The sequence below is a fragment of the Rhamphochromis longiceps genome, linkage group LG23, assembly GCF_057381845.1.
Source record: "Rhamphochromis longiceps isolate RC_006_pf linkage group LG23, R_longiceps_female_GT1.1, whole genome shotgun sequence".
Lineage (NCBI taxonomy): Eukaryota > Metazoa > Chordata > Actinopteri > Cichliformes > Cichlidae > Rhamphochromis > Rhamphochromis longiceps.
The window spans coordinates 2,320,273-2,334,510 of record NC_140578.1 but is presented as its reverse complement, the minus strand read 5'-3'; the positions used below and the strand labels follow the sequence as shown (position 1 = coordinate 2,334,510).

The 14,238-nt window shown below is 41.9% G+C and overlaps 1 protein-coding gene across 1 annotated transcript; it reads left to right on the top strand.

Moving 5' to 3' along the window:
* On the top strand, positions 1-14,219 carry erich3 (glutamate-rich 3). The gene is made up of 14 exons (XM_085398256.1): positions 1-224; positions 1,538-1,631; positions 1,723-1,848; positions 1,966-2,037; positions 2,159-2,287; positions 4,750-4,908; positions 5,187-5,387; positions 5,714-5,894; positions 6,007-6,193; positions 7,161-7,390; positions 7,479-7,619; positions 7,808-8,161; positions 9,947-10,081; positions 10,163-14,219. Exons 1-14 carry the CDS (start codon positions 205-207, stop codon positions 13,354-13,356), a joined length of 5,223 nt encoding a protein of 1,740 aa, XP_085254382.1. The 5' UTR covers positions 1-204; the 3' UTR covers positions 13,357-14,219.
* The last annotated feature ends 19 nt before the right edge of the window (positions 14,220-14,238 follow it).

Genomic DNA, 14,238 nt, shown 5'->3' with positions numbered 1-14,238 from the left:
CAACCAGGGACTGTCATCAGTTCCGCTGTGGGAGAAGTGCAGCTTCAGTCCGACTCCGCTCAAAATTTACCTTCCTCACTTTATAACAACTCCCGTCTGTTCTGACATCACGTAAACCTGAACGTCTCCCAACGAGCACCGAGTGCCCTGCCTCCATATCTCAGACGCTGGGGGGGATTTTAAAGAGAGGGCAGACTGAAAGCCATGAGTCACCTCAACTCAGGGTAAGAGCAATTTATGTGTTTTATTCAAAGAGGAGGGAGCCGCTTGGTTAAAGCTGCATGAGTTTTGATTCCCCCCCTCGGAGGCTTTACGCCAGTTAACCTCGGCACATTTCTTTTCATGTTTTTCAACTGCTTGAAAAGCTGGAAATTGACTTCATGCTAATATTAAAGATCTAGCTGCATAATAGCAAGAAAGCCCATTTAACTCTTAAACTATGCCTGCCCTGCTTATAGAAACAGTTTAAAAGTGGTTGTGAGTCACCCACAGTGTCTGTCAATATAGTCAGCAATGAGGCAAATGTTATTGTGTGTGCTAACGGGTCCACTCAAACCCATAAATGAGTCAAAGAAAACTTCATAGGCAGCTTTGCTACACACTTTATTATGAACAAGAAGTGTCACTAGAACCAGAAAGAAGCTGAAACTGAAGTTTCACCATGAATTCAGATTTGAGGTTTTCCATCTAATGCTACTTTTAATGCACCACATTTCAGAGGAAAACACTCTCAGTGGTTTTAACGCAATGCACAGCGATGGGTGACAGACTGTAAGTTAAGGAAATACAAGTTTAAATAGTGTGTGCATAAATAAGTGTTAAAACAAGGATACGAGATGTGCACACACACAGGTGAGATTCTCTGTGCTGCTGCGTTTTCCCCCATACTGGTATATAAGAGAATGCACACAGCATGATTTTTGTCTACAGGATACCTTCATACTGTAACATAAACTATTTTTTTAAAGTGCTTGACTCCTTATTCCTTATTTGCAAAGACTAATAAGAGCTCATCAAGTTCTGTCATGACAAGTAGGATGCCTCTTAACTGCTTTGCAGCCATGTGCCTCCACTTCACCTGCTCATAAAAAACTCACGTCTAGAATGACAGTTTTAAATGCAGTGCTGTGATCCAGGGCACCAGAAACAAACAAGCCCAGTGCACAAAGAGGAGGCAGCCCGGGCTAAGTGTGCCGTTCCCTCTCATTCCTGTAGGTAATCAGACACCTGTAACAGACTCTATAATTGTAAGATCCTGTTGTGTCGTACACAAATGCCGGTGGAAATCAAATCTGTATTGGAAAAAAAATACTGCTTTCACACAGGCCACTCTGGGGACGAGCTGATGTCTCGTTAATGAGGACAAGAGAACAACTGCCAACAAACAAACACGGCGCTGTGCCCCAGTAAAGCACTTGATCAGGGTTCCGGTTTTCCGATAGCTTTAATCAACACACGGCTTACACGCTCCCCCTCACCTGAACTGTGGCTGTTTAGTGCTGACTGGGATTAAATACTTGTGTTTTTGTCTCTGCAGACTTCTTTCGACCTACAACAGCCTCACAGACAAACATCTTGCTGGATACTTTAGCAGCACTCGAATCAAGAGACACCTGCAGAGAGCGGGACTGGTGCGTTTAGGTTTTTAAAGCAAAATTATGAAATTCAGTTAAAAATATCGATCGACGGGTTGAATTTTGTTGATATTATTGTTGTTATTAGATCACCAGGAGTGGGCGCATTGTCCCGGACAAGGAGTACAGACACAAGCTGATCCAGAGAGCGCACCAGAGACACGTTCGAGAATGTCTGGCACAGGCTATTTTCCACAAGGTGCTAGAGATGGAGGTGGGAAGAACACGATGTAAATGAGACAAAGTCAAAGGAAAAAACACTGTCATGTAATCTGTGTAATTTTCCTTATGCAATAAATCCTGATAATTTGTCCTTTTTCCACCCACACAGCGTCTCCACCAAATCGAGATCAAAAGAAAACTGGAGGAGTTTGCAAGGAGGGAAAGAGTGCATAAGATCAAGGTACGTCTTTAACATATAAACACTGCTTTGCTGCCCTATTTTGTAGGATTCCTAATTTATACTGGAAAACTTCTCATATATCACTACATACTATATAATGATGAATGGTGTTGTTTGGCAGGTGGAGCGCTCTAAAAGGTATGAGGAAGGCATTGTCCACATCCTGTCTCCACACCCTCCCGAGGGTGCCAGGGGCATCCGGAAACAGCACTCTGGGCCCGAGGGGGAGCACTCTGACTCCTCTGAGTCGGTGGGTATTAAATCTACTGCTTCAGTGTTTATTGTTTAAAGTGTGACTGTTTAATTAATCATACAAAGTAGATTAGTGTCTTTAAACATGATACAATGATAAAAAATTACACTGATGGTTTTACGAGAATTATGTATGAGTTCGAAGCAGCAACCTTTTGTTGAAGAAGCAATTTTAAGCTCGTCAGTGTAAGTGGGAGAGACGATTATTTATGTATTTATTTGTGGAAATAGATGAAACTGTAGTGTACACTGAAACTGGGAACAGAACTGCTCTGATAAATAATACATTCATTTAGTGCAATAAATATATAAGAAATCAGCGTTCTTTTTTATATGCAAGTACTGACTTTATAACAGATGTTAGATAGATATAGATACGGACATATAGATAAGATAAGAAAGCACACCCTTTCTATTCTATTAAGGTTTTATGCACATAAAACAGAATAAAAAGTCACTAGGTTGTAAAAAATCATTTGAAAAACAACCTCAGATGAAAAGCAGCACATTGTCCTGATATATTTAACAAAAATGAAGCCATAAAACAGAATCAGTGTACCAACTACACTGTTCCTCCTTCCATGGGAGGCTAAGTAGCAGACAGGTGCTGCCTATCAAATGCAATTAACTCATCATCAGCAAGTGTGAGCATCTGTAAAAAAGCAGAAGTTTTGGCAGTTTGCTGGTGTGAAGCCTTCAGGTGCGTGTTAACACAAAGCCAAGGGAGGAGGACATCAGCAATGAGTATAAGTCGAGTTTCAAATAATTTGAAGTCCATCATTCTACAGTGAGAAAGATCATTCACATGTGGAAAACATCCTTTGGACAGATGACACCAAAGTGAAGATGTTTGGCCATAACGCTCAGCACCAAACAAAGAACATCACCACAGATACCTCGTGTTAACAGTCAAGCACATTGGTGGAGTTGGGTTTGGGCTTGTTCTGCAGCCACAGGCACCTCCAGTCGTTGATCCCTTTACACCAGTACAAATATTCTAGAGTTACAAATGTGAGTCCACCTGTCCAACAACAGAAGCTTGAACCAAACTGTGCCCTGAAACGGGAAACTGAGTCCAAGAACAGCAGCAAACCTACAAGAGCGTGACTGAACAAAAAAATCAAGGTGGTGCAACAGCCCAAAGTCCAGACTGCAACCCGACTGAAATACTATAGAGGGACCTGAAGAGAGCTGCATTTAAACAAATGCCTGCAAAACTCAGTGAACTGAAGCAACACTGTACAGAAGAGCAGGCCGAAATTACTCCCCAGCGATGTGAGAGATGAAAACAGTAAACTTCAAGTTATTGCTGCTAAAGGTCGTTGAATCATGGCGCGTTTCACACACTGCTTCTGCATTTTGGTGTATTTTGTAGGAAATAAAGAAACATACAGTGTAGTATGTCCCGTTGTTCATCTCAGGTCACCTCCTTTTAAGGCTTGGATTATATTTTTATTATGTCCTTAGATTCTAGTCTAACTCTTAAGAAGCAAACATCTTGCATTTTCCAAAATGTATAACTGATTATTTCATTGAAGAACTTGCATTTAGTCAATTAGTTAGTCAACTGTTTTGTTTTGTTTCTTAATTGTCATCTTATAGACGGGCAGAAAAAATTAGCATTCTTTGTAACACAAATAATGTTACCTGAGCAAACATGGAAAATCTGACCTGCAGGTAAGGAGATGATGTCCAGGTGAGAAACTGCTATAGTGTATGTTATAACCTGTGCATCCTGATAGTTGCCATGTTTATATTGACACTGCCATTTTAGTATGAAGACTTCCAGCTTCAGCTGTTTGTTTTGTGCGCAGACGAGTGTTCAGAGTGAAGTGCTGGGATTAGCTGTGTGTTATCTTTGAAACATAAAAAGTCACACACCTTGATGCCAGAATAAATAGAGCCAGTAATCCTGTCTTTGATCGCTGTGATCGCTCCTGTCTTTGACCCCACCTTAACTCAACAGAAATCACATACTAAAGCACGCTGAGCCTTGCCTGATATACATCGATGGGGATTTGTTGCTAATAGCTAATATGCATTTTGAATACGTTTATTGTCATCATGATTTCTTGTGAATTTATTAAGAAGTTTGCAGTTTTTAAAAGTAGTGGGAGACGTTAAAGATCGCTAACAATAAAAAAATTTTTAAAAACTATTTAAACAATGTGATTATACTACCAAGAATAAAATATAATTAAAAGATAAAGATTAGATTAGAAAAGAACTGCTTTTTACATTCAGCAACGAATGACAAGCCCGAGGAAAGAAAAGTTTGAATAGCAAATACGCTTCATTTCACAAAACACCAACATAATGAGCAGGTCGCTTTGTGTTAAAGGAAACACAGTATGGCATCACTGTAAAAGCGCACCATAGTGACGGTTCAGGAGCAGTGCAGATTAGCAGAACTGCATAATTAGCAGAATGCAAACTGAATGTCTGTAACGCGATTTTTAGCCGAGCTCATCTCGACCCAACACGGCCCCGGGGAAGATGCAGAGGCCCGTGCGCTTGAAACCGATCCACAGTAACAGCACCACGGCTTCGGTCAGACACAGCTCCCCTTACAGACTGCTCCAATCCTCTCATGACAACCACCTGCCATTCAACTGCACTGTGAGTGTGAGACTCAAGATACTCACCTGTATATGAGTCACAGCGTTTTCTCTGTAGACAAATTAGATTTTCAAGCGATATGAAGTTGCAATTTCTTTTTTTTCAAACTGTATTTTTGGAAACTATCTATTAGAAGTGTAGAGATATAGATGTAGGCCTCAGCATGAAAAATAATTGATAGAATCACACCTATAGTTCACTGCATGGAGAGAAGCCACAATCACAGAGCATCAGTATCAGCAGAACCAGAGTAAAGACTTCATTAACCTTCCTACCAGATGGACAAAGAGCCTCGGAGACGTTTGACTGCAGTGGAGGCCTCCCATGGCATCTCGCCCTATTGCCTCCCAGTTATCAACAACTTTGTCACTCCGGTGCCTCCAGCTACGAAGAGGAAAGAGAGAGGGTTAAAGGGCACTGCCAGCAGTACTGTCAGAGGCCGCAGACTGCGCCCGACCACCGCCTCCAGTGGAGCTGACGTGAGTTAGGTCTTTATCTGTCCTTGTTATTTCCCTGGCAACAAAAGTATCCACAACAAACATTAAACTGCACTTCCTTTGGATAAATCGGGAACAACAAATAGCATTTCCTGTGCATGGCACGCATTTTCTGAGACAGTTCATGACAAAGTTGACAAATGAATAGTATTAATGCGTCCTTGATTATATTTATGATATAGAAACAAATCTCATCCACCTCTGTGCATCGCTAACATCAGAGTTTGGATCAGGAAGTTCAAATATAAATGTAAAATATCTTTAATCAGTAAATAACACACCAAAAACGTGTCACTTTTTCCACCCAGGACGCCCCACTGCTGAGGAGCTCTGTTCACCAAAGCAGAGTGTGTGTCAACATGGTGTACTTTGGCAAAACGGTGCGTCTTTCCAGCGACCTGACCGACATGAGGGACGATGTCAAAGTGTTTCAGCAGCACTGTGGAGGAGAGAACCTGTGTGTGTACAAGGGAAAGCTTCATGAAGGGGGTCAGTGTGTGAAACCGGGTTGTGTTTTTTGGATTTGTATATGTAAATATATACTGACAGATACCCCAAACCATTCAGAATGGCTTTTTGTGCCTCATCATTTCTGCTTCAGAAACTTTCCAGTTTATTTCACGTCGACACAGAGGCTTCCCGTTCAGCTTGACCTTCTTCCTGAATGGGCTGCAGGTGGAGCGGCTGAGCTCCTGCTGCGAGTTCAAACACAGGAAAGGCTCACGACTCGGCGGCAAACACGGGCACTTTGGCTTCACCGGCGTCGAGGGGGCCTCTCCATGCTACAAGTGAGATCTCTACAGAAGCTTTAACCTCCTAGGACCTGGCGTCCACATATGTGGACATCACATTTTGGGTTATTTAGACCAAAATACTCAATTTTGCTCTTCAAAGGCCTGATATCCACTTACGAGGACATTGTACTGCTACTGTTCTATTTAAATTTTAAACGAATATCCTCATATGTGGCTCTCATTTTTCTCAGAAACAAAAAATAGGTAAAAAAAAATCTGGTAATTCTTTGTTTTTACATTCATCAGGTCAAAAGGTTGAATATAAAACAAAGTGAACAACAAAAAGGAGACATGTGAAAGGAAAAGTTTAACATTTTTACTCATGAATAAATGATAAGCTTCTGTCAGCCACTTTAGTTTAGCATATAAACTGCGTGTAGAGAAAGCAGAGAGCCTGGTTTTGTTCAAAAGTAAGTACAACAAACATTACAGTCTTCTGGAAACCAAACCATGTAGTGTGTATTTAGTCTAACAGGACCGTGTTTGAGCTTTAAACGGGCTGGCAGCAAAATTAATTGGCATTTTTCGACCATATAAACTGTTTTCCCCATTTTCAAATGTTATTGCACATTAAACTAATGGTCTGCTAGTTGTAGCTCTATATTTAAGCAGTCCACACTGGCTAGAGTGTCCCATAGATGACCTTTTTTTGGAGGCCAACTTAGAAGTTAGCCCGCCTTGGTTATCCTGGAAAAAAAGCCGGTGGGATTTTGGATAAATCCACAAAATAAGCTCTGTGGAAAGAAACTTTGTGATACACAGTTTGTTCAACAAGATTATCCCTGCATACTGATGATTTTAAAGTGAAATTAGAATATAAATGAACTACAACATAGGCAGATTACTGTGTTCAGTGTGGTGGTTTGAATGCACCCCACTCGTTCTCTGGGTGGTTTATTGATTTATTTATTTAAACAGGAACAAAATTACTTTTTAAACAGACTTCTTGCTCATTGTTCAGATGCATCATAGCAATGGGACTGGACAAAAAGCCCACTCCTCCACCAAAGAGGATCAAGGAGGATACAAGAAGAGAGGAATCAGTCAACAGCCCAAAAGATGAAGGTGAGATGGAGACGGAGAGGACTGGGGAGGATGCTGGCTCCCACTTGGAGGGTGAAACCAGTGAGCCGCAGAACATGGAGACTCCGGTCAAAGAAGAAAGAGCGCTCGATGAGGAAAAAGGCAGAGGTGGTACAAAAACTGGTGCATCTGAGCACAAACTAAAGATTTGTGTGCCGCGCATACCGAAGTCTGTATCTATAATTCTCTGCTTCAGATTATGAAGAAGACTTTGAAGCAGATGATGAGGGAGCTGCAGAGGAGGCAAAAGAAGAGAAATCCCCATCTCCAACCAGTGCAACAGACAGGCAGGTTAAAGAGAGGGATGCCTCTGAGACTGACAATGATGACAGGGATGGTGGGTGAATCACCTTAGTTGTACACATAAAGCTTAAATCCCTGTACAATGTTTAACTATTTAAAATCTTTTTTTTTTAAGACACAAAGTATTTTAATTACAGAACAAAACCATCTTTTGAAATGTTTAAATGTGCATTTTCCTTCTTGTAGAGTACTTATTGGTGTTCATGTGTAACTTTCTCGCAGACATGAGATCTCATTCAGGCTCCAGCTCCTCGGGCAGCGAGCACGACGAGAGTGATGCTGAAGCCACAAGAGACATCAACGAGGACAATAAGGCAAAGCAACAGAAAGAGGACAGTCAGGAGGAAACCATCGCTCAGCCCGAGGAAAAAGATGAACCAAATCCAGAAGATGATGTTGCCACGGAAGCTGAGTCTTCTGCGGCCAAAGACTCGCACATGGACAGTGCTGGGGACAGCACGGAGATAGAAATATCTGACACCAGCGTCCCCTCAGGAAGTGAGACTAGACAGAGTGATGACAAAGATGCTGAGAAGCCTGTAGAGGAGGGCAACCAGGAGGAGGAACACGAGAGAGGTGAGTAAAAAACAAAGAATATACAAAAACACAACATTCAAGACCACCTAGTTAGTCACATGTTTTAAATACGGCGCTGTAATACAATCAGAGCAGAATAGCTTAATGTCATACTGCTACAATATCATCAACGTGTAATGATTAAAATAAAAATTTTAATAGTGGAAAAATACATGTGTGCCATCGCAATGATTCGTTTTCTATCTGATCCACATTTTATTTTTTTACTTTTTTCCACATTTTTTATATACTTTTGTCTTGGTTTGGGTTTCTAAAAATAATGTGTAAATATATAGTTAAGTAAACAAAGGCAAGCAACACCAGGGGTGAAACTGCAATCAGCGAAGAAGAAGTAAGCAGCCGTGAAGAAAAAATCCCAGTATTTGCATACTGTAGAGCAGCTCAAAATATGCGTCTGTGACGAGCTGCTGCATATTCATTCATTTATCATAAGAAATCTGCTTTTGCATGACAAAGAAAAGCAGATTTGCTTTGTTTTTCCCTTCCTTCTTTTTACCTCGAATGTTTTCAGGGCGCAGTAAGTTACTTTTCCACGTTCTACAGCAGAACAAGCAGAAATGGACGAGAATCACTGACTTCGCACTGTTTTTGTGTTTTCACCTGGAAGGATTAAAGAGATATTTATCTGTCACTCAAATACATTAAATTCCTCAGTCATTTAACCTCCTGTGACCACATATGTGGACGTCACATTTTGGGTTGTCTGGACCAAAATACTAAATTTTGCTCTACAAGGGCCTGATATCCACTTACAGGGACATTATACTGTTACTGTTCTGTCGAAATTTAAATGAATGTCCTCATATGTGGATCTCAAAATCAGGTAAAAAAAATAAAAATCAGGTAATTTTTTGTTTTTACATTCATCAGGTCCCAATCAGCCCAAAAAGCAAAGAGAAATTAAAAATACATGTCGTGAAAGAGTTCAGGTCTTAGGAGGTTAAAATTCTGGACACTTCTTATTTGCTCCTTGACCCTCTTTGAAGCAGGAGTGGGTTTTTGTCCAGTGCCATTGCTATGATGCACTTGAACAAACGATGTTTGCTTAACCTCTGGGAGGTCCTAGAAAAATGCATACACTATTGGTCTTAGAGCCACAAATCGACCACGCCATAAAAAGTGCTATAAAAAGATTATATATTAATATTTTTTCCACTTTAAATTAGCCAGTCTTTTAAAACTACTTCTCCCTGAAATATTCATACAAAGTTTTAATTATAGTTTCGTTGTTTTAAGGGTTAGGGTTAGGGTTAGCACCAACATGTATTTCGATCCACTTTTATTTTTTTTTTGCAGGAGCATAAAAAGCCCTCCAGGCGGCCAGCTGCTGGCAAGCTCCCCACAAAGACTGAAGGTGGAACGATCACGATCCCTTTAACCGTAATTAATCTGCAGTGAAAAATAGCGTTTATAATGGGTTTCAATGGGGCACAAATCGACCACTAAGACCAATAGTGTAAGTTTGTCTGTAGCTTAGCCACTGAAGCTAATTTCCGGAAGTCATACTGAAATTTTAACAGTAAATGTGACCAAACTTTTTTTTGCAGACTTTCGCTATATTCCATTCAACACAGTGCAAATGGCGTGTATACGAACAATGAAAAATGGCACAAATCGACCCAAGACCACCCAGAGGTTAAAAAAGGAGATAAATAAATCTGCACTGGTGTTTATTGTTGTTGTTATCAAAGACAAATTAATTTTGAAGCTTTAACATGTCCCAGAGAAGGATGATCACAAGTGTCCTGGTCCTTATTTTTCAAGCCAAATCTGTGCAAGAAAAACTGTCAGAAGCCATACTGAAGGAGTCCCAGTGCAGCTCCGAGCCTGAGCTGAGTGACACCAGCACTGAGGAGGAGGAGGAGTCCACACATAAAGGCCCTCAACAGGACAACAAAGGTATCAGATCTTTATTAGAATTAATTCATAAACTGCACAAAGACTGTTCTTTATTTTGAAAGTCCATTTTGTATTTTGCAGATGCAGCTCCAGTCAAGCTTGTCACGCCTACAGAACAACAGCAGACCATTGCAGAAGAGGCAGAATGTGAAGAAAGCGATGCTGGTGACGTGGTGGTGGCACAGACACAGGAAGATTTACCCGAAACCAAAGAACAGAGTGGAGATGATGAGCAGGAGCCTCAGGAGAACAGCAACAGTACTGAAGATGAGAAGGTTGAGCAAGATGACAAGGCTGCAGAAGAGGAGGATAAATCAGAGGAAACGGGTGAAGCTTTGCATCCTTCGAAAGAAGAAAATGTGACACAAGATGACAAGACAACTGAGCATCTTGAAGAAACCCCAGCTGAAACTGCTGATACTGAGGCTGCAGAGGAAGAGGAAGGAAAGGAGAAAACCGCTGAGGAGACTGACGTTCAGCATGACGAGACCGGGCAAGGGGCAAAAAGCAGTGAGGAGGATGAGTCATCAGAGCCGGATAAAAAGACTGATGAGACAGCAGCGCCTGATAATGCAGAGGCAGAGGCAGTGACAGCCAGAGAAACAATAGAGATAAAAGCAGAGTCCTCAAAGGAGCAAGAGGCCCTCAGCTATGAAGAGGCACCTGTAAGTGACGCAGAAAAGGAGGAGCAGGCAGACAGCGAGGACAGAGCTGCAGGGTCAGAAACCGAAGTCAATGCAGAGAACTCGAGCAGCTCGCCAAGTGGGAGTGGAGAAACCACAGTTGAAAAAATAGGAGATAGAGGTGAGGAAAATGCAATAGAAGAAAGCAGTAAAGATGACATTAAAGAAGAACAAGTATTAGAGGATGAGAGTCACGAACAGTGCGAGCTGCGAGAGGAGAGGAGGACTGGAGCATCTGAGGAAACAGGTGAAAAGGAAGACAAAGAGAAAACTGAGGAGGGTGGAAAAGAAGAGGAGGAGAAACAAACTCATGTAACCTTTGATAAAGGAGAAGATGAAAATACTGGGAAAAGAGATGATGATGATGATGAAAAGGTTAAAAATGAGGAAGAGGGTAATGAGGAAAGTAAGGAAGATGAAGGGACAGACAAGCAGGAAAACACAGCAGAAAGTGCTGAAAATGGCTTTAAAACAAAGGAAGACGAAGAAGAAGCTGTGAAATCTTTGAGCGAGGAGGATAAAGTCGCCGATGACGAGAAAGTTGAAGAAAAGACAGAAAATGATGAGAACAGTGAGTGTGTTGAGAACAAACTGGAAGAATCTGAAGTAGGTGATAAAAGTGAGGGTGACAATGACAATGAGAGTAAACCAGCTGTTCAAGAAAATGATGATGAGGCAGAAAAATCAGAAAATCAAAACAAAGCTGAGAAAAGTGAAGACAAAGAGAAACATGATGAAGAGGATGACAAGGAAAAGGACATAAGTGAAGCACCTGTAGAAGAAGGAGAAGAAATATCTGAGACCACAGAAGAAGCTGAGAAAAGTGCAGACGTTGGTGCAAATGAAGCAGCAGATGGGACTAAATCAGCTGATGAGACGCCAGAGGCTGAGAGTGTTGAGCAAGATGCTGGAAAAACCAGCAACACGAGTGAAAAAGAAGAAATTAATGCTGAAAACGGGGAGATCTCTACTGAAGCCGAGAGCAATAATCATGAAGACGACGGAGAGTCTCAATTAAAAGACAAAAATGACTTGAAAGCCAAAGAAGAGGGTGATGAAGAAAGCAAAGCAGACGGGCCTGCTGACGACGAGAGCGCAGACATTAAAGAAGTCGCAGTGGAGTCTGAAGAAGGTGCTAAAAAACACGATGCTGACGAGGTTGATCAGGCTCCCGGGGCTGATGAGGTAGAACGTGATGCTGAGGGTGACAGCGTGGAAAAAAATGATGAATCAACTCCAAGCAACTCACAGCCTGAGACAGCAGGTACAGAAATGAAAGCGGAGCCTAAATTAGGTGACAGAAAAGACGGCGAGGAAGCAGAACAAGATCAAAATGGCAACAAATCTGACTGTGATAACGAAAACAAAGAGCCAGACTTGGTAAAAAAGGAGAGCAGCGCTGAGGAAAACGTGGATGAGGTCGCAGCTGTTTCTTCAGGGAATCAGGAACAATCACCGGTTGCTGTTGACTTAGATGTTCTGGCTTCCAAATTAGATGAAGAAAGCAAAGATACAAAGTCTGACATATGCCCACAGACTGACGAAAATGCAGTTGGTGGTGATCTCTCTGCTGCCGACGGAGAAAATGGAGTAGACGCAGAAGATGCGAGTAAGGCCTCGGAGGAAGGAGCAAGTGTGCTGCTCAAACCTCAAAACAATGAGGCTGATTATACAGAAGAGACTGTCGCAGCTGGTAGAGAAAGTCCAGAGGCCTTGGCAGCAGAAGACAGCACAGATCTAGTCAGTAACTGGGTCAACAAGCACCAGTCATCAAAGTTTTTCGAGACATTTGTTGAACCACTGGAGGATATGAGGGAGGAGATAACTGACACTCCAGCGTCCAGCTCAAATAAAGAAGAGACAAAATCTACTGAGCTGCCAGGATCAGACAGTCCACTCAAGATGGTGAGGGTGTCTGAAGATGAGGTGAAAGCCTACAGGGACGCTGAAGATGAACTGCAAGTGGAGGAGAAGGCTGAAGTGAAAGACTTAATACTAAAACCTCAAACTGAACAAAGTGAGGAGGAGTCTGCAGCCTTGCAGAAGATGAGGTCAGAAGAGCACAAAGGAAGCATGGGATCTCTTCAAGAGTGTAACGGTCAAGAAAGTGCAGAGAAAGGAATTAATGAGGAAAACGCTTTTTCCAAAACTGAAGTGGAAAGCACTTCAGGTAGTCTTCATTCAGCCACTGAAAAACCTGCGAGTGTTTCTAAGAGCCAACCTGATGAGAAAACTGTCGATAACAACTTCAATGTAACAGAGCCGCAGACTGAAGAAGGTAATCAGTCCACGAGCCCACTTGGAACCGAAGATGTCAATGAAACGTGGGGAAAAGCAGACGAGCAAAGTCGAGAAGTTACAGAAACAACTGATTTTACAACATCGAAGTCTGACGATGGAAGCCCGGAGGACTCGCGCAACGAGGAGATCGAAGGCAAAGCGTCAGACAGGAGCGTCAGCAGAGACAGAAAAGACCTGCAGCTGATCGAAGACATCAAACACACGCTCAGCGCCTTTTCAGTGGATGACACGTTGTTTGCTCACAGTTCATATCCTTTACTGACTGCTGCGAGTGCTGAGAGCGGGCATTAGAGCCGCTCCGGTCAGAGTGACAATGAGGGAAAGTGAAGCTTTACTACTTTTTTAGTTTTTAATTTTACAAAGACGCCTATGAAGTCAAGTTGTACAAATGAAAAGTCTGCAGATTCTCGATGCACAGACAATCATGTGGCTTCAGACAAAATGTGACATGCGCGTCAGTTTTTCACAAAAGCCCTCCGCTGTCTCGTGCTTTCTGCTTTTAAATTACAGCAGCCTCGTAAACCATCATCATCTTTCACCATCAAGAATCCACATAATGAGTTTTGACTGCTGCATGAAATGTTTACAATAGATCATCTCTTCCTTTTGTTGGTAACAAAGAGCTCTTGGTTGATATGAGGTATCGTGTACAGATGCTATCAGCTATCACCTGAAAACAGATACTCGCGCACTCACACTCACACGTGGTTGAATAATTCATAGATGTTGGACTCCCACGTCTTTAGCTTGCCCCAGGTACTCTTTACATTTCCATTGACTGGGTACAAGTGGTGCAGCTTTAGCAGAGATCTGTAATCGAACACTGTTAATGGCATCATCAGTCAGTCAGCACACTCACATAATTACGGGATCGCAGTAGCTAGGAGAATATACAGTAGAACAACAAGAACGCAAAGCTCAATCTTCATCATTAGGCTGATGATAATTAGTTTGGTGGTGACTAGGAAATGTCAAATGTAAGCTCAGTTGTTGTTTGTAATGCTGCTAACTCTACCTCTACTTCCACTGATATGTTTAACATGTATTTGCATTTCCCTTTTGTCTTTTTTTACGGCTAGCTTGGGTTTGTGAGGCTTAATCGTTTCATTTGATATCTGTCAGTAACCGAAAGTTTCTGTGATTTTCCAGCTAAAAATAAAAACAATCAGACAA

What these genes read in the sequence shown, in the direction of transcription:
- erich3 (XM_085398256.1), top strand. Translation starts at nt 205, where the DNA reads ATGAGTCACCTCAACTCAGG. An exon ending in GGGAAAGCTTCATGAAGGGG is followed by an intron (nt 5,895 to 6,006) that starts GTCAGTGTGTGA and finishes TTTCTGCTTCAG; the next exon opens with AAACTTTCCAGTTTATTTCA. An exon ending in CCCTCAACAGGACAACAAAG is followed by an intron (nt 10,082 to 10,162) that starts GTATCAGATCTT and finishes TGTATTTTGCAG; the next exon opens with ATGCAGCTCCAGTCAAGCTT.